Raw genomic sequence first — 25,855 nt, forward strand, 5'->3', positions numbered from 1 at the left:
CCAAAACAACAAATAAAATCAACAAAAAGTTAATAAATTCTACAACTCAAATATTTTTAGGTTATGGATATGGCGAAAAACCAAAAACCAATTGGTTGCCTATGGCATGGTTATGGCGTTAGCGTTATGGTATGGCACCATTAATCGATTACAGTGATTTACATAAAGGCATAATTAAACTTCCTTAAGGGCCAATTAATGGTGATATAACCATAACCATATAAAACATCTGATCGAACCTACCTTGTGGAAATCAATGTAATCGATTAATAGTGTTATACCATAACGCTAACGCCATAACCATACCATAGCCAACCAATTGGTTTTTGGTTTCTCGTCATATCCATAACCTAAAAATATTTAAGTTGGTTAATTTAATAACTTTTTGTAGATTTTATTCATTGGTTTGGATACGTTATGACTAAGAGACTTATCTTTTGTGGAATATATTTGTAATATATCCGTTTTCTTCATTTTTATGAAATTTTCACGATTTTTAGGCTTAGGCACCATTAATCGACCACATTGGAGATGGTTATGGGTATGGTTACGACTATGTCGTTAGGGTTAAGGAAGTTTAATTAGCCCTTTAAGCCGGCTGTAAAAAACATCGATACCCAAGAACACATCAGCTGTTTTTGCTCTCGTCGCTTTTTCAGTAGATTTTTATATGAATTATTTTATTGATTATTGTACAAAAATAAAACTACCGTAAGTTAATGGCGAATTTTCCAACATTGGGTGCTCAGCAAGGTAAAATTACCTATGCATTTATAAGATAAATTTAAACAAACGCGCTCTCTAAAACAGAAACAAATCGTAAAATTCTTGAGGATTTGCAGCTGAAGAAACAACTATTGCAAAAAGGCAACATACCTGGTTTAGGTACAGGGATATCACCAACCACACTCTATCAGGTATGTGATTAAGGTCTTTATAGAACGCATCAACATTAATTTATATACATGTAAAATTGAAATTTAGATTCCTGCCAGTCAACTTTTGCAATCGTCAGATTTTTCACAAAGTGCTAGCGTAGCAAGCGCACCACGTTCGGTGTTTAATGCAACAACATCAACAACTTTGGGGTTCTTTGTATCACAAGATTCATATTACGGAAATACATTTATACCTGTACTGCCGCGTCTTGATCCAACGCCAACAACAACAATCAACTAAAAACGATGGCGTGTATTAAACTAAAGAAATTAGAAGAGTACTTGCATGGTTTGGATAATTTTGAAAAACCAAAAATTAAGTTAGAACAATATATAACACCACCGCACATAGCTAGTTGTGTGCTGTATAATATTCAGGTCAAGAAATTGCGAACACATTTAGAAAATAACAAAATATACAAACAAAATATTGAGTAAGAACACAGCCAATTATTATATTAAAACATTTTGTTTGTGCATATGTATGCCTGTGCAGACCTGGGTTGCAATGTTTCGATTTCCCAGTGCGGAATATTTTTTGTGTGCCTAAGAACAGCGTTTAAAATACATACATACGAGGCAGTCGCTTCTATGTACCGGAGCGAGTCTGGATTTTTCCGACCAAGGACTGTCATTTCAGTGTAACCACTGCTACAACAACAACTAAAATTTTTGGAGACATTAAAAATACAAACCGAATTCCTTGCATTTCGTCTAACAAGCGTCTTCACAATTTCAGTATAATCTATTAAAATCGATATGAAAAAATGCATAATAGTTGTGAATGAAACAATTTGTTTAACACCTACGCCAAGTCAAAGAGAAACTTGCTATAACTATACATTAACTTTTTTCCAAATGCTTTTCTCAGAAATCAGTTGAAGAACGATTTTTCCCAGTTGAGAATGTCCTACATCCAAATTCCTCGTGAATATATACCCCCCTATTGCGAGTGTCGATCGGAATAGAATCGACAATTTGTCGATTCCATTTTTTGCATTTAATATTATTACTATACAAATTAATCGCCAAATCTATTATAAACAGTTATTTTACACAAGACAGATTTTGCTATTTTTTCAACTTTTCAATGTATATAACATAATTTGTATACATTATAAAGGTAATCGATTATCGCTCAGCGGTCGACTATCAACTGCAATCGACACTCGCAATAGGGGGATAATTAAACCAAATCACAGACTACTAAAAATTGGTTTTTAAGATTCTAAGCGCGGTTTTCGTTTGTTCCTAAAGACATCTGCTGAATTGCTACCAACATACGACACACAGACAATAATCCTAGGCTAATATTTAATCCCGTGCACACTTAGGGCAAACGTCTCTCAGGCTAGACTAAACATTGACAAACCTAATGTGCCTTTTTAAAAGAATTCATACATTGTATGTATGTGTATGCCCCTTAAGTAGGGCGTTATCCTGATACTGTTCAGCGGAACAAATTCTTCTGTCAACAACTTCACTGTGGTCCAATGGTTCAATGAAGTATTGTTACAGCAACAATACGATTAAATTTTTTTCTTATCGGAGTACTTATGTTAGTTCCCTCGTTTGTTAAACCAGAGTCTAATAACATTTCCTGTATATTTTATATTTAATTAAAATGTGTTTTGGTAACAAATTCCTTGAAAATTTAGAAACGATTTTGCTTAGGATGTTTTACATTGAAACGTTAAACTAAATTTTCAAGCTACTCTGGTTGTGTTCTAACACTTTTTGTACTAAATGTCTTGTTGTTGTAATTATAAAAGATATAAGTGATAATTATAAATTCATACATTCCACAGACACTATATGGCGATATTGAAGGTAAATACGTTGGCGATCTAGGCTGCGGCAGTGGTATGCTGAGTGTAGGCTCATTTCTTCTTGGCGCTGGTATGACTACTGGATTTGAAATCGATGAAGATGCATTAGATGTAAAGATGTAGATTTAAATATGTATGCTTAATGGGAAACCCCTATCATAAATCTTTAAATAAATTTGAAAAAAATATTTTTGATTACGAAAAAATAGAGTAAAACAAAATTTATCCAAAGCACCAATAACTTTATAGAACTAATTATGGGAAGATTTAATATGGGAAACGCACATCGTCGGCTTAGACTATAAATCTGCTAACTGCCATATTTTCTAAGAATGCATTTTTACTGCAGTTTGATAAAGCAGGAGCTAATGTAATATTAACTTCAAATATTGGCCACACGCAAAGTATACCAACTTAAAAACTCCCAAGAGTTTTTTGTCTGGCATGTAAAAGTTTTTTGTTTTAATACAGCAGGTTTACACACTAAGCCGACAATATAATATTTACTTACGTGATTGTTGTTTCACTTACTGCATTTCTGTTTTTAAGAATTTTCACACAAACATAACCGAAATGGAACTCCCGGGCTTAGATTGTGTGCTGTGCGATGTACTGACCTTGCCCGATAGTAAAAAATGGGAAAATGCATTCGATACAATTATTACAAATCCGCCATTTGGAACGAAAAAAAACAGTGGCATCGATATGTGTTTTGTTAAAACTGGTATAAGCTTAGCCACGGCAGCAGTTTATTCATTTCATAAAAGCTCAACACGGTATTAATCAAAATACATATAATTGTGTATATACATATTGAATATATTGTCGATACGCTACAAGACTCATAATCATTTCACACGTTCGAAAGAAAAAAAGAAAATAATCAAAATTAATTTTTATAGAAAAAGTTTGCAATATATTCTAGAAAATTCTTATGGAGTTATGCATTTTTATTATAAAGATTTTTTTACACTTTGAACTCATTTTCGAATGTTACACCATTTCGATTTTTAACTTATGAGTCTTTTAGCAATGCATATTATGTACATTTAATAAATACTATTGACATTTGCTTTTGATTCATGATTTAAAATTGATTAACTATAATAGCACTTTCTTTTGCTTTTTTTCTTAACTCCATATATTATAGTGACTATGTTCATAAAAAGTTTAAAGATTGGGGCGTCAAAGGCAATGTGGTAGCAGAACTTAAATATAATATTGATACAAGCTATTCATTTCACAAAAACAAGAGTGTTGATATCGACGTTGATTTCTGGCGTTGCGATGTGTCTGAGAAAAATGTCAGCTGAACCTGCAACTAGGATAACCTTTTTAACTATAAATTTAGATTAAATGAAAGAAGTGTAAACCCATTAAACATTTACTTTAGTTAAACAATAATCAACAGTGCAAAGTGGACTACGAAAACGATAGAAGCACATGTCTATGCTCTAAACAAATTTTGATTTTATGCTCTTAATTAAATTGTAGTATCATTTTAACTCACTTTATTATACTAATCATACTCGAGTTAATGAGTATCAGAGGTACATCACTTTCGTCACAGTAAATGTATAAACTTGCGGATAAAAAAATAACAGGAAAAATGGCTTACAAATTTTATTAGATATTTTGTTCTTTTTGTATAACGATATAATGTAATACAATTTCGAAAACGTTTTCGATGAAATTTTATGCAGAATAGACTTGTAGTCAAATTCATAATAGTACATGTAAGAAAGTATAGCGCCCGCCGTGGTGTGGTGGTAGCGTGCTCCGCCTACCACACCGAAGATACTGATTTGGCAAGCACTCCGAGTGTATTTCTACCATGAAACGCTTCCCAGTGGAAACTCATCTACCTTGCTGATGCCGTTCGCAGTCGGCATAAAACATGTAGGTCCCGTCGCGCCAATTTGAAGGAAAAATTAAAAGGATTAAGCCGCAAAACCTCTTCGGAAGTTATCGCGCATAAATTTATTCTTTTATAAGAAAGTATAAGTTCGAAGTATCTCAAAAGGTGTCTTAAGTTTGTAAAGTTTTATTTTTTATGGCAGAAAATTTGGAACACCCCAAAAATAAAAATAAAATAAATCATTGTGAATTTAAGTCTGCAAACGCGCTTAAACGGAGGAAACTTTCAAATCGTGTAAAATTTATTTTTTTATATTTATTTTTTAGAGGAATAAAGTTTCCGCAGATGATTTAAAAAGTATTTATGTTTTGTTTTTTTTTTTTTTAATTATCGATAGTAAAAATAAAGGAAATAACTTATTTTAATTACAAACAAATTTTACTGTTATTTTTTACTCGCAGCTGCATGTATTAAATACAAATTCAGTACATAGCGGTGTTATTCATCAGCTGATTGCTTGTTTTTTCGGTTTTGCTGCCAGTCGAGGCGAAGTCAGTACAAGATGTGGTTATGCCTTCAGCTGTTCTTACGATCGGCGCTAATTTGCTTTACATTTCTGTTGTCAAGCTTTGCTATCACCTTGTATGTATGTATATTTGTTTAAACTAAATAGTTTTATGGAACAATTTATGTATTTTGCTTTTCTTTTAAACACTCGCTATTTCTTCAGAACATTTTAACAACGCATTTCTTTTTCAAGGCATTTATAAAAGTATCAAAAACGATTTTACTTACAATAGTGATATGTTTACTAACAACAATTCTTATAATTTTTTTATAAGTATGTTTATGAATAAATTGTGATTGATAATTACATTTCATAATTTCTTTTGTTTTATTGTTGTATTAGCATAAGCTATTTAACAACAGGTACCAGCTTTTCTTATTTATATACAAATGATAAATCAAAATATACCACAATTATGAATATATCTCTATCTATATACTACATATATAAATATGTAAATTACTTTCATTCAAACAAAGCAAGGCTTTCAAAAATATTATGTATTTGTTTGCACATTCTTTTGAAAATTTTGTATTAAACACAGTTGAAATTTACTAATCATACAAACAAATTGCCTTAGTGTTTCACATACAAAAGAGCACCGCAAAAACAAGCGCGATATTGCTTTCTGTAGTATTTTAGACGTTTTTTTTATTGCCTGATGAATATTTGATTCATTATTCTTAATAAAGTTTGTTTTTATCTATTTTCCAATACATCGTATGCATGTTTATCCAAGTCAAACTAAACTAAAACCCTGAGTTTGTTGAATAGCCTGCAACAATTTATATTTTAAACGTTCTTTAGTATTGTAACGTGGCAAATCGAGTAGATTAAAACATGTATGCGCGACAGGTAGAAATCGTTCATCTGTTGTTGGTTGTATACAAATCTGCAATAATATAAAATAATATGTGTTTATGTTTGTAAATGAAGAAATGTTACTTAAATCAAGAGATTATGGAGAATCAATCACACTCGATTTTGATTTTTTTTATTAAAAACTTTTCTTTCATCACAGAAGAGGAGTTTTGTTAAAGCAAGATATTTGAATTTTGTTGTTTTTAAGTTATCGAAAATCAAAATTTCATAACTTTAAGAAAAAAAAAAAAATTCAACTCCTTTACAGAAACCTTCTTCTATAACGAAATAATAGTATTACTAACATTCATCCGAATTGAAAATAACAAAAAATTTGTAATATCGGCCGATTAAGCATAAACAATCAAAATACCTTGATGGCCTTCATGCCTTGAATTGGTATACGATCACTGCCTGTCAAATATAGTAGAAACTTTTTCTTTTCACTTTCTGGCAAATCGTGAAATATTTCCCAAAACCATCTTATCTATAACAATAACAATTAGTAAAAATTCATGAAAATTTATATTTTTTAATAAAAGCAAAAATTCTAACCGTTTGATCGCCGGTGTGATAACCGTTTTTGTATTCACAGTGTAACTCAAGCGCCTTCCAATCGTACTCCTCATTTCCTACAACAACAGCCATCAATTCTTCGGGTTTGAATATTTGTAGTACACGACCCCAGCACACCTTTAAAGCAAATGGAAATGTAGGAAATTATAAATAGAGTTCGAACTTTGGTTTCAGCCACAAAAGAATGGCTAGATCTATTTTTTTTTTTTATTGAAAGTGCTGAAATTTTAAAAAATTTTGACCTTTTTCAAACAAGCGCCATTCTTACTTCTACAAAACCAGTTTGTTTGAATTTTTGATTTAACAAGCAATATTTACCTTCATGAAACCTTTTCGAAACGCTGTAAATTGCGTTTCTACTGCTTTATTAAATATAAAGTCCACATACAAGTCTACAAACTCCTTTCTGTAAAGATTACATGTAATTAACTACTATTTTTCGTAAAACAAAAACTCACTTATTTTCCAATGTCACAGGTATTTGACTACCATTTAGCTTTAGTGGTTCCGTCTTGGATTCACCAAAAATATTACGTGATATTTCAAAATTTAAATTAAAAACTTCTTCAAAATCAATTTGTTAGGGCAAACGTCTCTCAGGCTAGACTAAACATTGACAAACCTAATGTGCCTTTTTAAAAGAATTCATACATTGTATGTATGTGTATGCCCCTTAAGTAGGGCGTTATCCTGATACTGTTCAGCGGAACAAATTCTTCTGTCAACAACTTCACTGTGGTCCAATGGTTCAATGAAGTATTGTTACAGCAACAATACGATTAAATTTTTTTCTTATCGGAGTACTTATGTTAGTTCCCTCGTTTGTTAAACCAGAGTCTAATAACATTTCCTGTATATTTTATATTTAATTAAAATGTGTTTTGGTAACAAATTCCTTGAAAATTTAGAAACGATTTTGCTTAGGATGTTTTACATTGAAACGTTAAACTAAATTTTCAAGCTACTCTGGTTGTGTTCTAACACTTTTTGTACTAAATGTCTTGTTGTTGTAATTATAAAAGATATAAGTGATAATTATAAATTCATACATTCCACAGACACTATATGGCGATATTGAAGGTAAATACGTTGGCGATCTAGGCTGCGGCAGTGGTATGCTGAGTGTAGGCTCATTTCTTCTTGGCGCTGGTATGACTACTGGATTTGAAATCGATGAAGATGCATTAGATGTAAAGATGTAGATTTAAATATGTATGCTTAATGGGAAACCCCTATCATAAATCTTTAAATAAATTTGAAAAAAATATTTTTGATTACGAAAAAATAGAGTAAAACAAAATTTATCCAAAGCACCAATAACTTTATAGAACTAATTATGGGAAGATTTAATATGGGAAACGCACATCGTCGGCTTAGACTATAAATCTGCTAACTGCCATATTTTCTAAGAATGCATTTTTACTGCAGTTTGATAAAGCAGGAGCTAATGTAATATTAACTTCAAATATTGGCCACACGCAAAGTATACCAACTTAAAAACTCCCAAGAGTTTTTTGTCTGGCATGTAAAAGTTTTTTGTTTTAATACAGCAGGTTTACACACTAAGCCGACAATATAATATTTACTTACGTGATTGTTGTTTCACTTACTGCATTTCTGTTTTTAAGAATTTTCACACAAACATAACCGAAATGGAACTCCCGGGCTTAGATTGTGTGCTGTGCGATGTACTGACCTTGCCCGATAGTAAAAAATGGGAAAATGCATTCGATACAATTATTACAAATCCGCCATTTGGAACGAAAAAAAACAGTGGCATCGATATGTGTTTTGTTAAAACTGGTATAAGCTTAGCCACGGCAGCAGTTTATTCATTTCATAAAAGCTCAACACGGTATTAATCAAAATACATATAATTGTGTATATACATATTGAATATATTGTCGATACGCTACAAGACTCATAATCATTTCACACGTTCGAAAGAAAAAAAGAAAATAATCAAAATTAATTTTTATAGAAAAAGTTTGCAATATATTCTAGAAAATTCTTATGGAGTTATGCATTTTTATTATAAAGATTTTTTTACACTTTGAACTCATTTTCGAATGTTACACCATTTCGATTTTTAACTTATGAGTCTTTTAGCAATGCATATTATGTACATTTAATAAATACTATTGACATTTGCTTTTGATTCATGATTTAAAATTGATTAACTATAATAGCACTTTCTTTTGCTTTTTTTCTTAACTCCATATATTATAGTGACTATGTTCATAAAAAGTTTAAAGATTGGGGCGTCAAAGGCAATGTGGTAGCAGAACTTAAATATAATATTGATACAAGCTATTCATTTCACAAAAACAAGAGTGTTGATATCGACGTTGATTTCTGGCGTTGCGATGTGTCTGAGAAAAATGTCAGCTGAACCTGCAACTAGGATAACCTTTTTAACTATAAATTTAGATTAAATGAAAGAAGTGTAAACCCATTAAACATTTACTTTAGTTAAACAATAATCAACAGTGCAAAGTGGACTACGAAAACGATAGAAGCACATGTCTATGCTCTAAACAAATTTTGATTTTATGCTCTTAATTAAATTGTAGTATCATTTTAACTCACTTTATTATACTAATCATACTCGAGTTAATGAGTATCAGAGGTACATCACTTTCGTCACAGTAAATGTATAAACTTGCGGATAAAAAAATAACAGGAAAAATGGCTTACAAATTTTATTAGATATTTTGTTCTTTTTGTATAACGATATAATGTAATACAATTTCGAAAACGTTTTCGATGAAATTTTATGCAGAATAGACTTGTAGTCAAATTCATAATAGTACATGTAAGAAAGTATAGCGCCCGCCGTGGTGTGGTGGTAGCGTGCTCCGCCTACCACACCGAAGATACTGATTTGGCAAGCACTCCGAGTGTATTTCTACCATGAAACGCTTCCCAGTGGAAACTCATCTACCTTGCTGATGCCGTTCGCAGTCGGCATAAAACATGTAGGTCCCGTCGCGCCAATTTGAAGGAAAAATTAAAAGGATTAAGCCGCAAAACCTCTTCGGAAGTTATCGCGCATAAATTTATTCTTTTATAAGAAAGTATAAGTTCGAAGTATCTCAAAAGGTGTCTTAAGTTTGTAAAGTTTTATTTTTTATGGCAGAAAATTTGGAACACCCCAAAAATAAAAATAAAATAAATCATTGTGAATTTAAGTCTGCAAACGCGCTTAAACGGAGGAAACTTTCAAATCGTGTAAAATTTATTTTTTTATATTTATTTTTTAGAGGAATAAAGTTTCCGCAGATGATTTAAAAAGTATTTATGTTTTGTTTTTTTTTTTTTTAATTATCGATAGTAAAAATAAAGGAAATAACTTATTTTAATTACAAACAAATTTTACTGTTATTTTTTACTCGCAGCTGCATGTATTAAATACAAATTCAGTACATAGCGGTGTTATTCATCAGCTGATTGCTTGTTTTTTCGGTTTTGCTGCCAGTCGAGGCGAAGTCAGTACAAGATGTGGTTATGCCTTCAGCTGTTCTTACGATCGGCGCTAATTTGCTTTACATTTCTGTTGTCAAGCTTTGCTATCACCTTGTATGTATGTATATTTGTTTAAACTAAATAGTTTTATGGAACAATTTATGTATTTTGCTTTTCTTTTAAACACTCGCTATTTCTTCAGAACATTTTAACAACGCATTTCTTTTTCAAGGCATTTATAAAAGTATCAAAAACGATTTTACTTACAATAGTGATATGTTTACTAACAACAATTCTTATAATTTTTTTATAAGTATGTTTATGAATAAATTGTGATTGATAATTACATTTCATAATTTCTTTTGTTTTATTGTTGTATTAGCATAAGCTATTTAACAACAGGTACCAGCTTTTCTTATTTATATACAAATGATAAATCAAAATATACCACAATTATGAATATATCTCTATCTATATACTACATATATAAATATGTAAATTACTTTCATTCAAACAAAGCAAGGCTTTCAAAAATATTATGTATTTGTTTGCACATTCTTTTGAAAATTTTGTATTAAACACAGTTGAAATTTACTAATCATACAAACAAATTGCCTTAGTGTTTCACATACAAAAGAGCACCGCAAAAACAAGCGCGATATTGCTTTCTGTAGTATTTTAGACGTTTTTTTTATTGCCTGATGAATATTTGATTCATTATTCTTAATAAAGTTTGTTTTTATCTATTTTCCAATACATCGTATGCATGTTTATCCAAGTCAAACTAAACTAAAACCCTGAGTTTGTTGAATAGCCTGCAACAATTTATATTTTAAACGTTCTTTAGTATTGTAACGTGGCAAATCGAGTAGATTAAAACATGTATGCGCGACAGGTAGAAATCGTTCATCTGTTGTTGGTTGTATACAAATCTGCAATAATATAAAATAATATGTGTTTATGTTTGTAAATGAAGAAATGTTACTTAAATCAAGAGATTATGGAGAATCAATCACACTCGATTTTGATTTTTTTTATTAAAAACTTTTCTTTCATCACAGAAGAGGAGTTTTGTTAAAGCAAGATATTTGAATTTTGTTGTTTTTAAGTTATCGAAAATCAAAATTTCATAACTTTAAGAAAAAAAAAAAAATTCAACTCCTTTACAGAAACCTTCTTCTATAACGAAATAATAGTATTACTAACATTCATCCGAATTGAAAATAACAAAAAATTTGTAATATCGGCCGATTAAGCATAAACAATCAAAATACCTTGATGGCCTTCATGCCTTGAATTGGTATACGATCACTGCCTGTCAAATATAGTAGAAACTTTTTCTTTTCACTTTCTGGCAAATCGTGAAATATTTCCCAAAACCATCTTATCTATAACAATAACAATTAGTAAAAATTCATGAAAATTTATATTTTTTAATAAAAGCAAAAATTCTAACCGTTTGATCGCCGGTGTGATAACCGTTTTTGTATTCACAGTGTAACTCAAGCGCCTTCCAATCGTACTCCTCATTTCCTACAACAACAGCCATCAATTCTTCGGGTTTGAATATTTGTAGTACACGACCCCAGCACACCTTTAAAGCAAATGGAAATGTAGGAAATTATAAATAGAGTTCGAACTTTGGTTTCAGCCACAAAAGAATGGCTAGATCTATTTTTTTTTTTTATTGAAAGTGCTGAAATTTTAAAAAATTTTGACCTTTTTCAAACAAGCGCCATTCTTACTTCTACAAAACCAGTTTGTTTGAATTTTTGATTTAACAAGCAATATTTACCTTCATGAAACCTTTTCGAAACGCTGTAAATTGCGTTTCTACTGCTTTATTAAATATAAAGTCCACATACAAGTCTACAAACTCCTTTCTGTAAAGATTACATGTAATTAACTACTATTTTTCGTAAAACAAAAACTCACTTATTTTCCAATGTCACAGGTATTTGACTACCATTTAGCTTTAGTGGTTCCGTCTTGGATTCACCAAAAATATTACGTGATATTTCAAAATTTAAATTAAAAACTTCTTCAAAATCAATTTGTTCGTAATTTAAAATCGATTCCATTGAATTTGCCAAGGTAGGTGAAATATCACGCAAATCATTTACATCAACAGGTTCATCAAGTAATTTCTTGTATAGAGCCAATGGGAAAGGCAAATTGATTATAATAAAATTATATATCGCTAGCCCACAAATTACACCAATCAAAAAGTACATATCTTCAGTTTCGAATGTCACATCGGCGAACCATAGGGAACGTGAATCTTCAAATTCTTTAAACATGCTATATTTTGGATCTAAAAGATCGCGTAGTAAGAGCATGAAAAACTCTTTACGTACACCGCCAGCATCTTCGGCTTCTTCACCGTGAAACTTTATCTGTTGAGAAATTGGGAGAAAAAATGTATTTAAATTTTGAATTATACAAAAATATCTTCCAAAATTACAAATTTAGTTCGCGGAAAAGGGAATGAATGATAAGTGTGCCGTATGTTAAAAATATCTCAACCTTTTGCTTCGCTTCACGCAGGACAAACTTTGTGTAGCAAAATCGTATTTAAACCATACATTGAACTTATCTGTCAAGATGTAACACTTTAGAAATGTTTTCGGGCTTACTACGGAATGTCTCTGGAACACTATTTTGAACATTTCATCTTTATTTTAATATAATTTGAAACCATTTCAGGATTATTTTTCGATTACTCTGTTATTATCCGAGCACACAAAAAGTTAGGTTAGGTTAGGTTAGGTTCAAGTGGCTGCCGTCCACATCGGAGCGCCACACTTAGGCCTTTATAGGCCCATTGTGAAACCACATAGATTTGTTCCTACTCTCCTAATCAAACCACTTCGTTGAGTTTGTGAAGCTAACTAAGCGTCGCGTATTGACTTCAGCTATATCAGTCAGATCTACGAGAAACATTGTCTTTTTCTACGGAGCGCTGGACATTCACAGAGTAGATGCCTAACAGTTTCAGGCCCTTCTTCTTGCCGCAGCTTCTACAATAATCATTAAATGGAGCGCCAATCCTTTCCGCATGCGGTCCAATACAAACATAACCAGTGAGAAGACCTACAACAAAGGAAATATCCCTCTTACGGACGGTGAGAAGCTCTCGCGATCTCTTTTCATTCCATTCCCGTCCAATTGCCCCTTTACATGTGTAGAGGGCAACCGTGGCCTTACGGACACGTTCCGTGGTGTTTTGTGTCCAGTTCAATTTCTTATCAAGTGTGAGCCCTAGATAGTTGGCGGACTCACTTAACTTAAGCACTGTGTTTGCCAGCACTGGAGCTGAGAGAGGTGGTATCTTATACCTCCTCGTAAAGAGCACCATCTCAGTTTTATTTGGGTTCAAGCCCAGACAATTATCAACGGCCCATGCTTCGACCCTTCTTAATTCCACCTGCATCATATCGCAGAGTTTGTGGAAACTTCCCCCTTATCACCAAGGCAAGGTCGTCAGCATATGCTATAACTTTACAGCCCCTCTCCTCCTCCATGCCCTTATCAGCTGATTCACCGCCAAGACCCACAGCAGAGGGATAGGACTCCACCTTGGGGTGTTCCCCTGACGAACCTGCTCACCGATACCCCTGCAAGTTCTGCCTGTACTACCCTGCATAGCAGCAATTGGTGCACAAGACCAACCAGCTGACGCTTCCCAAGGCAGTCGGTTCTATGTACCGGAGCGACTCGGGATTTTTCCCGACCAAGGACTGTCATTTCAGTGTGACCCCATCTAATTTGTTTCGTCCCTGCCACAAATTGTCATCCTCCCAGCAGCTCCTTGCAGCAGGACTGCTCCATATTCTCTTACTCCGGGAAGGCATCGAATCCAATCCGGGTCCGTCTCCTGACCCCGGTCCTGAGAAATGGTTTTGCTGCATCTGCCGGAAAAGAATCTTTTTAGGACGGTCATACTCTGTTCAGTGTGTCTCGTGCAAGGGATGGTTGCATCGGACAGGTTGTTCTGGGCATGATCCCAAAACCCGACGTCCACGTAACTTTTATAAGTCTTTTGTGGCTCCTTGCTGTTCACGCCCAAGGGCGTCCCGTAGTCTACGCCTAAACTGTAATGGACTAACTGGGAAGATTACGGAGATAGTCGATTTCATGAAGCGGTACAACATCCGCATTGCTGCGATTCAAGAGACTAAACTCACAGCAAGATCTGCATTGCAGACCTGCTCTGGGTATAACGTCCACAGGAAAGACCGCGAGAGCGGAAATGGAGGCGGTCTCGCGTTTATCATACACCACTCTGTGCAATATTATATATTTGATCCTGGCATCGACCGCAGGGACAATGTCTTAGAACGTCAAGGCCTATCTGTCCGGTCAGGCGATGCAAACCTAGAAATCATCAACATCTACATCCCTCCTGCCACCTGTTGCCCCAGTGGATACCGCCCTAATATCAGGGCCTTACTCACTGGCAACAATCGCATTATCTTAGGCGATTTCAATGCCCATCATGATCTATGGCATTCAAACTTGCGGGCGGACAGTAGGGGTGAGATGTTGGCGGATCAAATAGAAGAAGCGACGTTCTGCACAATAAACGGAGACGCCCCCACACGTATGGTAGGAAGCTGTCACAGATCGCCAGATATCTCAATCGTCAGCGCAGAACTCGTAAACTGCGTCAACTGGCAGCCGATGGTAACATTGGCATCCGACCACCTGCCCATACTTATTTCGCTTGAGCATACCGCCGACTTCATCGTTACTGAAAAACGCACTTTCATAAACTTCAAAAAAGGAAAGTGGGAAGAATATAAATCCTTTACAGACAACCGCTTTTCTGCCCTCCCTATCCCGACTGATGCCCGCCAAGGGAGCGTGCCTTCCGTAAGGTCATTAAATCCGCCTCGGCACATTTCATTCCCGCTGGGAGAATTCCCGAAATCCGGCCCCACTTCCCGGCGGAGGCCGCAAACTTAGCGAGAGAACGTGACTTTATAAGACAGCTTGATCCAGGCGACCCCCAAATAAGGGATATAAACCAACGCATCAGATTGCTTGTGGACGAACACAAGCGGGCGAAATGGGAGGAGCACCTAAGAGGTTGTAACCTCTCTACCGGTGTGGGTAAACTTTGGTCCACCGTAAAGTCCCTATCGAATTCGACTAAGCACAAAGACAAAGTTTCCATTGCCTTTGGCGACAAAGTGCTGTCGGACGCGAAAAAATGCGCGAGCGCTTTCTGCCGACAATATATAATGCATCCTACGGTCGACAAAGATAGACGGAGAGCCAATAGAGACGCACATAAACACAAATTCAGCGCGTCACAAATCACCATCACCGCTAAAGAGGTTAAGGACGCCATTGGTCGTGCTAAACCATTCAAAGCAGTGGGCCCAGACGGCATAGCCATGCCGATGCTTAAAAGCCTAGGGAAAGAGGGTTTCAAATATTTAGCGCATGTCTTTAATCTGTCTCTTTCCACCTTTGTCATACCTGAGAAATGGAAAATGGCCAAGGTGGTCCCGCTACTAAAGCCTGGGAAACCAGCTAACATAGGTGAGTCGTATCGTCCGATATCTCTCCTATCGCCAGTGGCAAAGACGCTTGAAGCCAGTTCGCTCCCTTATTTCCAAGCAAATTTGCAGCTAGCCCCTCATCAGCATGGCTTCAGAAAACTCCATAGCACTACCACCGCGCTAAATGCCATTAGCACCCAGATAAATTGCGGTTTAAATCAATACCCCCACCATAGAACAGTACTCGTAGCGCTAGACCTATCAAAAGCTTTTGATACGGTCAACCATGTCTCGTTACTGCAAGACCTGGAAGGGTTTACCCTTCCCCCATGTCTTAAAAGGTGGACCGCAAATTATCTGGGTGGTCGGCAGGCATCGGTGCAATTTAGAAACGAAACATCAAAACCAAGGATAATTAAACAGGGGGTGCCACAGGGTGGTGTCCTATCCCCACTTTTGTTTAATTTCTACATATCTAAGCTACCTTCACCACCGGAAGGAGTCACAATCGTTTCCTACGCCGATGACTGCACAATAATGGCCACAGGCCCAGGCCCAAAGATCGATGCGCTATGCAATAAAATAAACGGCTACCTCCCTGATCTCTACAGTTTTTTCGCCTCGCGAAACCTGGCATTATCACCGACTAAATCTTCCGCGACCTTATTTACAACATGGACGTCCCAAATGTCGACCATTTTGAACATCCACGTCGATGGCACTACGCTACCAACTGTCCTACACCCCAAAACCTTGGGTGTGACGTTTGATCAGGATCTACATTTTGGTGAGCACGCAGCCGCAATTGTTCCGAGAATTCAGATCCGTAACAAAATCCTCAAATCCTTCGCTGGCAGTACTTGGGGAAAATATAAAGAAACGCTCATGACTACATACAAAGCAATCAGCCAGCCGATTACGTGCTACGCGTCACCCATATGGTCGCCAAGCCTAAAAATCACCCACTGGAAGAAACTACAGGCCTGCCAAAATACTGCTCTCAGAATCGCCACGAGCTGTCTTTTTATGTCCCCAGAACACCATCTGCATAATGAGAGGCGAGAATACTCCCCATCAGGGAGAGAAATGAGATGCTGACCAAACAGTTCCTGTTGAATACCAAGAAACCTGGGCATCCCAACAGACATCTGATTGATGAACCAGCACCGCCTAGGGGCTTAAGGAGTCATCTCCGTAAGCATTTTGAGGAAATACGGCACCTGAGAACCCAGCCGTATGAAGTGAAAAAACACAAGCAGGTCCTTGATGAACTCCATAAACAGGCGTCGGACCTTTATGCCGGGAATTGCCCAGTGAATCCAGTACTTAACGAAAATTATCCAAAAATCGCGGAAGAGGAACGCATACTCCCCAGGGAAACGCGTGTCACTCTTGCTCAACTTCGTTCTGGATACTGTAACAGGTTAAACTCTTACCTATCCAGAATCAACCCCGACATACAAAATGTATGCCCCGCTTGCAATGTGTCCCACATGACACCAACCATCTCTTCAATTGTAATGTGGAACCAACGCCTCTAACACCCCTTTCCTTATGGTCCACCCCTGTTGAAACGGCAAGTTTCCTTGGACTCCCGTTAGAGGATATTGATGACAATTTGTGATCGGTCGCGGCTATTAGGTGGGGCGAGCATTGCTACAACAACAACAACAACCAACCAGCTGAGATTCGATGCCCAGATCAGTCAGTACCTTAATGACTGAGTCGGGTTTGATGTTATTGAACGCTCCCTCTATGCCTAGGAAGGCTGCCACGCAGTATTCCTTGAAGGAGAACGATCTCTCTATGCACGATTAATTTCGTGCAATGCCGTTTCCGCTGATTTACCCTTCATATAGGCGTGTTGTGCTTCAGAGAGTTGGTCATTCACTGCCTCCCTGATATATGTTTCCATCAGCCTCTCTATCACCTTTAGTTGAAACGAAGATAGAATGATGGGTCTGCAGTCTTTAGGCTTCGCGTGGCACGCTTTGCTTGCCTTGGGAATAAATACCACCTTAGATATTTTCCATATAAGTGGGATGTTGTTTAGTGCCACGACTCCTCCTATTATAGCGTATAGCCAGTTAGTGCTGCATTCCAGTGATTGTTGCAGTTGTATAGGTGTAACTCCGTCCGGCCCTGGAGTTTTGAATGGTTCAATAGATTGCATGGCCCAAGATATCTTATCTCTTGTAATTAGGTTGTGTAGTATAGGTTGTACTGTTGCTTGTGTCAAGCTTTGTGTATCACCTGGTTCGTTCCTAGTTGCACCTGAAAAGTGTGTATTTATTTATTTATTTATTTATTATCTACCGGACATAGTCCTCACAGATATGTAACAACTTAAACAAAAATTATCGAGATAGAAAAATATATGGTAACAATTTATAAATACAAAGACATTATAACAAAAATTTTTGTAAAAAATTCGCTACGGCTTAAATAAAACTACATGTAAAAACATTTATATATTAATAGGAATACTGAAAAATATTAATTGAAAAGAAAGTAATCAATAACATCAGCTTTAAAATGTTCTTTACATGAGTTAAAATCGGCATGATTGCGAACAGAGTTACATAAGGAGATCATTCTGTGAATAGGTTCATTATTTCCAAAATTCGTTCTACGCGTTTGAACGTAGAAAATGTATTTGTCCCTTAGACACCTTTCAGGTGCATAGAAGGGGAGAAGAAAAAGTAGTTCCGGAGAATCGATTTTGTTGTCGTAAATGTCTTTGATAAAGAAAATACCACAAATTTTCCTTCGAATATTAAGGCACTGAATATTTAAAATTCTACATCTTAGTGCATAAGATGGCATCGATTCAAAAGTGAACATTCGTCGAAGGGCGAATTTAGTGAATCTCCTTTGAACTCTTTCTAACCGGCTGGAATGTGTTACAAAGTCTGAGTCCCAAATGATGCAGGCATATTCCAAAGTGGATCTTAAAAGGCTAATGTAAAGACTTTTCAGCGTTAGCGGATCAAAAAGTCTTTGGAATTACGTTTGAGAAAGCCGAGTTTTTAATTGGCAGCACTGATTATGTACTCCCTATGAAAGTCGAATCTAAGCTTCGAGTCTAAGTATACTCCTAAATCCTTAACAGTAGTTGTACGATTGAATGAGTCGCTATCGTTAAAGTAATAGCTGTTCATTATGCATGCGTTTCTCCGAGTGAATGTGATAATGTTACACTTGGAGAAGTTCAAGAAAAGACCGTTACTATTACACCATTTTATCAATTCCAAGATGTCTTGCTGTAGCTCTATGCAGTCGCTATTGTGTTTAACTCTGTAATAAAGTTTTAGATCATCAGCGTACATCAAGCAACTACAAAATTTAAAACATTGGCAGATATCATTTATAAATAAAGAAAAAAGTAAAGGGCCCAGATGACTACCTTGTGGTACTCCTGATGTAACGATTATAGCCTTGGAGAGATTGCTGCCGATCTTTACTATTAATTTCCTGTTTTGGAGATACGACTCAAGCCAACTTAGAGCGTTGGAGTGGATTCCGAGTTTCTCGAGTTTATTAAGTAAAAGATTATGATTGAGACTGTAGAAAGCTTTTACGAAATCAGTGTACAAAGTGTCCACTTGTTCGCCGTCCTCAATCGCATTAACCACAAAATTAACAAATATTGTGAGATTTGTGCTGATGGATCTCCCTGGATAAAAACCATGCTGTTGAGGGACAATATAGTTTTTAAAAACTGCAAATAGCTGGTCATTTACAATTTTGTCTAGCAGCTTTGGGATGATGGATAGCTTAGCAATGGGTCGATAGTTGTCTACCTTGTTTCGAGGGCCAGACTTATAAATTGGCGATAAGAATGCCACTTTCCATTCGTCAAGGAAATTACCACATTCAAGGGACTTGTTAAAGATTTTAGTAAGAGGCGGATAGAGTGAAGCCGCACAATTCTTTAAGAACAAGGGTGGCAGAAGATCGTATCCAGCACCCTTAGATACATCAAGGTTCATAAGGGACTCCAGGACTTCTTCCTCTGTAACCGTGAACTGACCAATATTTACAGACTCCACTATGGCAGATGTATCACATGACGTACTAACTGTCCGGAACCTGTTAAATACCGACCCGAAGAAGTCGGCAAAGAGCTCACATGCTTCCTGAGTTGAGGAAGCACCTTTGCCTCCAAACTCCATTGATTTCGGCATACCGTTATATTTTCGTTTTGAGTTAACAAAAACCCAAAAAGACTTCGGGTTGGCTTTTATGTTAGTCTCAAGCGAATTAATATATTTATCATGAAGGAACTTGGATAGGCATTCAAATTTCTTCCTGCACTCAGCAAATTTTGCCTCGTCGTCAGCAGAGCCAGTTTTCTTACATTTTTTATGCGCTTTGTTTCGTTGGTTTTTTAACCTCAAAAGTTCTTTTGTGTACCATGGGAGATTGAAAGATCTCTTTTTTCTGTGGGCTGGGACGTATAAGTTAAGGCTTTCTTCTACTACGCTCTTGAACTTCATATACATATTTGTTAAGTCTAATTGCTCAAAGATTAAATTCCAATCAATGGAGTCGAAAAACGCAGCAGTATGTCCAGGGTTTCCTCCCCAGTTTCGGTCCACGAACCATCAGGCCATTGCAAGCATCCTGGGGCCGTATTAGCCGATCTGGAAAGTACTTTCCTGAGTCTCCCCCCCTTCAGACCCTGTTTCCATGTTGCTACAGAAATCACGCCATAAGGATCTTTTGGCTTTCCTTAGCTCAAACTTATAATTTCTAAGTTCTTTTTATACTTCCCAATGCTGTTCATCGCCAGAGGCTTTAGCTGCATTAAAACTGTCCTACTTAACCTGCGAAGGCTTTCGATTTGTGAATTCCACCATGGTGGTTTCTTTTGTGGTATGTTGTAAAAAATTTTCCAAAAGTTAATATCCTAAGGCCCACTCGCAAAACGGCAAGTTATCTTCTTAACTCAGAGTTAGTTCTTCTGGCACAACTAATGTCCAAAAACATCACGTATAACAACTGCAACAATGCTTCAGGCGTCGGGGCAGTGTGAGTGCAGGTCATATGGCCATAGCAGTATAGCGCCATCTAATATCGGGCAAACGGAATATATGGTCCCGTGCCTGAGCTTCGAAAGAAATCTTGAGGCCACAATTGTGTCGGAGGGTTGGTGTCAGGGTGTAGAAATAGAGATGGCAGAACATACTATATATGTGTATACGGATGGTTCCAAATTAATGGAAGGGGTCGGGTCTGCTGTTTACTGTGTCGATTCAGAAATAAATAGATTCAACAGGCTGCCAGATTTACTGCAGCGTCTTTCAGAAGGAAAGCAAGCTGCAGAAATTCTGGAGGAAGCGTGCTTAAGCTGCAGTCGCGTCAATATATATATTGATAGTCAGACGGCAATTGAGCCATTAATCTCACACAGCACTTCATCACGAAGCGTTCTAGAATGCAAAGAAGCATTGGAAAAACTTCGCTCAGGCCGAACCCTACATCTACACTGGGTTTCCGGTCATAAAGGGATAGAAGATAATGAAAAGGCCGATGAGTTGGCAAAGGAGGCTGCAACACTCGCTGAAACGACGAGAGACGTTTCCGCCCAGCGGGTTAGGGGGCTTAGAATATACCCGCGGTAGGTATGCCTCACGTAAGAGGCGACTAAAATACCAAATTGATTCAAGGGGTTGTGTACCGCAATTTATAGCTACTCCAACCCAATTGTCAACCTCACCCACCCCTGGCGAATCCTGTTTCATTAACAGCCGAGGCTCCGGCGACCCCGAACTCCTGATATATCTAGGGGGTGGGAGGGCGGTATGGCCTAGAAGGTTTCATCTGGTTATACCAAATCGTTCCCGAGATGGTCGGGCTGGTACCTTTATGGTGCTTGGTACCGGAAGGTACCGGATCTGCATCCGGCAAAGGACCATCAACATCGATAACACTTCCCAAAGCCTTAGGTGAGTGTCCTTATCTCTATAACAACAACAACAATGAGAGACTAAAAGCCTAAAAACTACCCACTGGAAGAAGTTACAGGCCTGCCAAAATACTGCGCTTAGAACCGCCACGGGCTGTCTTCTTATGTCCTCAAAGGGGCTGCAAAATTTCTAAGATCATGTGCAAAGCCTACGACATTAGACTCACAAAGTGGCTCATATCTCTGTAGAGAGAAGGCTTAAGGCTCACCAATGGGGATAATAACTGGATACTGCCTTCGGGCGTCACATGCCTAGAAGTTTGGCCTCGTCAGTAACAACAGGTGAAGGAATTGCGAGCTGCAGGTGGAAACGGTAGTGCATGTCTCGTGTTCGTGTCCTGCGCTCACTAGGTCAAGACTACAGTTATTAGGGGCGGCATAGTTGCCAGATCTCGAGGCAGGAATTAAACTAAATCCTAGAAAATGCAGAGGTTATTAGAATACAAAGCTCTTTGCAAACGATGGGGAAGTGTACACAGGAACAATTTGCACACAAGAACACAGTCTAATTCAAAAGTATTGTAACTTACTTTAAGCGGCTTTTTCAAATCGGTATGATTGTATTGCATTATTTCACGTAGAGTATCTTGCACTAAATTCTCACGCGAAACATTCAAAACAATAAATTGTGAAATTGGTGTGCCAGACGTGAGAAATGAAAATATGCCCTGTAAGGAAGAAATATGAGAAGTAAACTCGTAAGTTTTTGCAAAATACATATTAAAACAAATAAGGAAGTCTAAGTTCGGGTGAAACCGAAAATTACATCCCCAGCTGTACATTTGAAATGCTGTTGTTGTTTGTTTTGTTTGCTTAATAGTGCTACAAGTCTGCGCAATAATACATATACATATGGTTCTATTCTGAACTAACTTTTCTTCGAGTTATGGCTCCCGAAAAATACCAAATTACTTAGTCATAAAAGGGGCGGTGCCACGCCCATTTTTTTAAATTTGAATTTTCCTATTTATTGTTATAAATCTATTTGGGAAATGAAATACCATTGATATAAAACTCTTTTTTGCAAAGATATAGCTTATTTTATTCGTCCACGACCCTTTTAAAAATCTTTTATATAACAGTGGGCGTGGTCCTTAACGAATTTCGTTAATTGTTCTTCAAAGCATTCCTTATAGTAAAGGCAACCTCTCTGCCGATTTATGATTAATAATATTTGTAATATTGATTTTATCACAAGTGGGCGGTGCCACGCCCATTTAAAATTTTTTTTCAAACTTTTATCAAGAGTCTCTATATCAGTCCACACGTCAAATTTCAACATGCTAGGTGTATTATTTACTAAATAATCACTTTTTTGTGTTTTCCAAAATGTTATATATATAAAAAGTCGGCGTGGTTATCATCCGATTTCGCTCATTTTCAATACCAATCTATTCTGGGTCCAGATAAGCTCGTGTGCCAAATTTGGTGAATATATCTCAATATTTACTCAAGTTATCGTGTTAACGGACAGACGGATGGACGGACGTGGCTCAATCAAATTTTTTTTAGATACTGATGATTTTGATATATGGAAGTCTATATCGATCACGATTCATTTATACCTGTACAACCAACCGTTATCCAATCAAAGTTATAATACCCTGTGTACAAGTACAGCTGGGTATAAACAAAAAAGAAATAAATAAATCAAATACTACCGAATTGGCGGCATTTTGCATGGCAGTGTGCATTTGTATTGCCTGATCAGTTTGCAAAAGTGTTGTCTTAGCCGATGCATTGAATAGGAATGGATAATTGCAAATGTTAAATGCCTCTGGCTGCAAAGAGAAGCAATAGAGGAATAAATACAAATCAACATTTTTTTTTAAATATTAAAAAAAAAAAAAAACATAATTACATTCTTCTCAAACAGCCAATGTATATAATCTTGTTGAATATCAGCATAGTCTGTCAACTCTGGCCAGTGGAAGATTTCATAATCAATTTTCTCCACACGTTCTTTATGATTAATGCGATGTAGCACTACTAGTAAATTTAATGCTGCCGACAAATTGGAATTGTATGTTACAAGCTGCATGCAAAATAAATGCCAAAAATTATTTGCCGATGCAGAAAAGGATTGCAAAATATTTGATTTACCTTTTTTTCGAAATGTCCACTATTATTAGCAGCAACTTTAAAACTGATTATATGAGCTACAACATTTTTGTAATTCGATACTAAATTTTCAAACCATTCTATTGGCGCTTGAGACCACCACATAACAACAATTTTTCTTGGTATATCTTTGAGACGTAACACAGCATTGCTGAATGGGGTGTGAAGATTTTCATAGTTTTTCGTATTGACAAATTCATGATATGATGGTAATGTTAAATAAAGTCTTAAAGTTTCGACGTCGGCCGGCGAAGGCATTAGCGATGTAATTATTTCATTTGTTAATTTTTCCCAAATCTTAAGAAATGAAAAAAAAAATGGAAATAAATAAGGGTATGACTTGAAACGTATGAAAAAGTGCTTACAATTTGTTTCAGACTTTCATGCTCTACTTTGCGTATATAATCAAATGTAAGTTTAACTTCTTTCCAATCAACACCAGGTTGCTTTGAGGTGCAACAAAAATGGTCGTTTTCTAATAAAAATGAACCATTTAGACATGCCTGACTTTTAAATACAACTTCAATGGCTGTCAGTAAGTCCATATCAATTGAGGAATCTTTTTCGACTAGTGCACACTGTTGCGCCAGTTCACTTGTTAAGCACATTATTTGAGATTTCGTACTGCAATATAAAAAAATAGTTTCAAAACATAATTTTAGAAAAAGATCTTCCTTTTATAATTTTTTTCAGCGTTTTTCGATACAAATTCTTATTTAGTGCTAAACTTTTCACTGGGATTTAAAAAGGGATCACATGATGTGAGATCATATCAAACCAATTATGATCATTCATGTGATTCACATTGCAGCATTAAATTAGTTCACATTTGGTTAGATGACTAGGGTAGGTATGCCTGTCCTAAGAAGCACCTAAAACGTCCAATTGATTCAAGGGCTTGCGTAGCGCAATCCTTTCAAGGTGATGCCGGCGCAATTTATATTTTCTCTAACCCAATTGTCAACCTCAATCCTGCTTCTTAAGCAGCCGGGGCCCAGGTGACCGCAAGTTCCTCATGGAACAAGGACGTGGGGGGGGGGGGGGGGGGGGGAGGATGGCCTAGAAAGTTCAATGTGATCATACTAAATCGTTCCCGAGATGGTAGGGCTTATACTTGGGGCTTATACCTTAATGGTGCTTGTTACCGGTACGTACCGGATCTATATCTGGCAAAGGACCATCAACATCGATAACAATCCTCAAAACCTTCGGGGAGTTTCGTTATCTCTACTACGACAACAGCAACAACAACATTAACAATAAAAACAATACGACTAAAAAAGGTTTTCGATAATGAAACCACCAAGCACCTGGTCATGTTATGCGACATCATATTAGACTCATTAAGATCACATACATATATCACATCATAGCATCCCTGATCTCTCCAGTTTTTTCGCCTCGCGAATCCTGGCATTGTCACCGACTAAATCTTCCGCGACCTTATTTACAACATGGACGCCCCAAATGTCGACAATATTGAACATCCACGTCGATGGCACTACGCTACCGACTGTCCTACACCCCAAGATCTTGGGTGTGACGTTTGATCAGGATATACATTTTGGTGCGCACGCAACCGCAATTGTTCCGAGAATTCAGAGCCGTAATAAAATCCTCAAATCCCTTGCTGGCAGTACCTGGGGAAAAGATAAAGAAACGCTCATGACCACATACAAAGCAATTAGCCAGCCGATTACGTGCTACGCGTCACCCATATGGTCGCCAAGCCTAAAAACTACCCACTGGAAGAAACTACAGGCCTGCCAAAATACTGCTCTCAGAATCGCCACGGGCTGTCTTCTTATGTCCCCAGAACACCATCTGCATAATGAGGCGGGAATACTCCCCATCAGGGAGAGAAATGAGATGCTGACCAAACAGTTTCTGTTGAATACCCAGAAACCTGGGCATCCCAACAGACATCTGATTGACGAACCAGCACCGCCTAGGGGCCTAAGGAGTCATCTCCGTAAGCATTTTGAGGAAATACGGCACCTAAGAACACAGCCGTATGAAGCGAAAAAACACAAGCAGGTCCTTGATGAACTCCATAGACAGGCGTCGGACCTTTATGTCGGGAATTGCCCGGTGAATCCAGTACTTGAAGAAAAATATCCAGAACTCGCGGAAGAGGAACGCATACTCCCCAGGGAAA

At 36.8% G+C, this 25,855-nt stretch overlaps 5 protein-coding genes across 5 annotated transcripts in view; 3 read left to right on the forward strand and 2 right to left on the reverse strand.

The window, feature by feature from the left end:
* Positions 1-610: 610 nt before the first annotated feature.
* LOC137253157 (SOSS complex subunit C homolog) lies at positions 611-1,179 on the forward strand. The gene is made up of 3 exons (XM_067789609.1): positions 611-753; positions 811-917; positions 985-1,179. The coding sequence occupies exons 1-3, from the start codon at positions 720-722 to the stop codon at positions 1,177-1,179; spliced, it is 336 nt and encodes a 111-aa protein (XP_067645710.1). The 5' UTR covers positions 611-719.
* A 3-nt stretch (positions 1,180-1,182) lies between these two features.
* Positions 1,183-5,509, forward strand: LOC137253154 (rRNA N6-adenosine-methyltransferase Mettl5-like). Its single transcript, XM_067789606.1, has 4 exons — positions 1,183-1,316; positions 2,747-2,878; positions 3,317-3,543; positions 3,918-5,509. Exons 1-4 carry the CDS (start codon positions 1,185-1,187, stop codon positions 4,078-4,080), a joined length of 654 nt encoding a protein of 217 aa, XP_067645707.1. The 5' UTR covers positions 1,183-1,184; the 3' UTR covers positions 4,081-5,509.
* Positions 3,474-7,206, reverse strand: LOC137253156 (probable E3 ubiquitin-protein ligase HERC4). The gene is made up of 5 exons (XM_067789608.1): positions 7,089-7,206; positions 6,949-7,036; positions 6,610-6,747; positions 6,428-6,541; positions 3,474-6,085 (listed from the first exon to the last, which is right to left on the reverse strand). The coding sequence occupies exons 2-5, from the start codon at positions 6,952-6,954 to the stop codon at positions 5,933-5,935; spliced, it is 411 nt and encodes a 136-aa protein (XP_067645709.1). The 5' UTR covers positions 6,955-7,036; positions 7,089-7,206; the 3' UTR covers positions 3,474-5,932.
* A 16-nt stretch (positions 7,207-7,222) lies between these two features.
* LOC137253155 (rRNA N6-adenosine-methyltransferase Mettl5-like) lies at positions 7,223-10,451 on the forward strand. The gene is made up of 3 exons (XM_067789607.1): positions 7,223-7,820; positions 8,259-8,485; positions 8,860-10,451. The coding sequence occupies exons 1-3, from the start codon at positions 7,746-7,748 to the stop codon at positions 9,020-9,022; spliced, it is 465 nt and encodes a 154-aa protein (XP_067645708.1). The 5' UTR covers positions 7,223-7,745; the 3' UTR covers positions 9,023-10,451.
* Herc4 (HECT and RLD domain containing E3 ubiquitin ligase 4) overlaps positions 8,416-25,855 on the reverse strand; it is a 125,435-nt gene continuing 107,995 nt past the window's right edge. Inside the window, exons 10-19 of the mRNA XM_067789604.1 lie at positions 24,063-24,321; positions 23,680-23,994; positions 23,438-23,611; positions 23,238-23,357; positions 22,107-22,244; positions 12,031-12,491; positions 11,891-11,978; positions 11,552-11,689; positions 11,370-11,483; positions 8,416-11,027 (exon numbers count right to left, since the gene is read on the reverse strand). Of these exons, the coding sequence (XP_067645705.1) occupies positions 10,875-11,027; positions 11,370-11,483; positions 11,552-11,689; positions 11,891-11,978; positions 12,031-12,491; positions 22,107-22,244; positions 23,238-23,357; positions 23,438-23,611; positions 23,680-23,994; positions 24,063-24,321 (1,960 nt within the window). The 3' untranslated portion in view covers positions 8,416-10,874. The remainder of the gene's footprint in view (positions 11,028-11,369; positions 11,484-11,551; positions 11,690-11,890; positions 11,979-12,030; positions 12,492-22,106; positions 22,245-23,237; positions 23,358-23,437; positions 23,612-23,679; positions 23,995-24,062; positions 24,322-25,855) is intronic.

Source organism: Eurosta solidaginis, chromosome 5, assembly GCF_040869045.1.
Source record: "Eurosta solidaginis isolate ZX-2024a chromosome 5, ASM4086904v1, whole genome shotgun sequence".
NCBI lineage: Eukaryota > Metazoa > Arthropoda > Insecta > Diptera > Tephritidae > Eurosta > Eurosta solidaginis.

Coding starts and splice junctions, on each gene's coding strand:
- LOC137253157 (XM_067789609.1), top strand. CDS start 720: ATGGCGAATTTTCCAACATTGGGTGCTCAGCAAG. Junction 754..810: donor AACATTGGGTGCTCAGCAAG/GTAAAATTACCT, acceptor TCTCTAAAACAG/AAACAAATCGTAAAATTCTT. Junction 918..984: donor CACCAACCACACTCTATCAG/GTATGTGATTAA, acceptor ATTGAAATTTAG/ATTCCTGCCAGTCAACTTTT.
- LOC137253154 (XM_067789606.1), top strand. CDS start 1,185: ATGGCGTGTATTAAACTAAAGAAATTAGAAGAGTACTTGCATGGTTTG. Junction 2,879..3,316: donor TCGATGAAGATGCATTAGAT/GTAAAGATGTAG, acceptor TCTGTTTTTAAG/AATTTTCACACAAACATAAC. Junction 3,544..3,917: donor TTTCATAAAAGCTCAACACG/GTATTAATCAAA, acceptor CATATATTATAG/TGACTATGTTCATAAAAAGT.
- LOC137253156 (XM_067789608.1), bottom strand. Junction 6,542..6,609: donor ATCACACCGGCGATCAAACG/GTTAGAATTTTT, acceptor TTATTGTTATAG/ATAAGATGGTTTTGGGAAAT. Junction 6,086..6,427: donor AAGGCATGAAGGCCATCAAG/GTATTTTGATTG, acceptor ATATTATTGCAG/ATTTGTATACAACCAACAAC.
- LOC137253155 (XM_067789607.1), top strand. CDS start 7,746: ATGCTGAGTGTAGGCTCATTTCTTCTTGGCGCTGGTATGACTACTGGA. Junction 7,821..8,258: donor TCGATGAAGATGCATTAGAT/GTAAAGATGTAG, acceptor TCTGTTTTTAAG/AATTTTCACACAAACATAAC. Junction 8,486..8,859: donor TTTCATAAAAGCTCAACACG/GTATTAATCAAA, acceptor CATATATTATAG/TGACTATGTTCATAAAAAGT.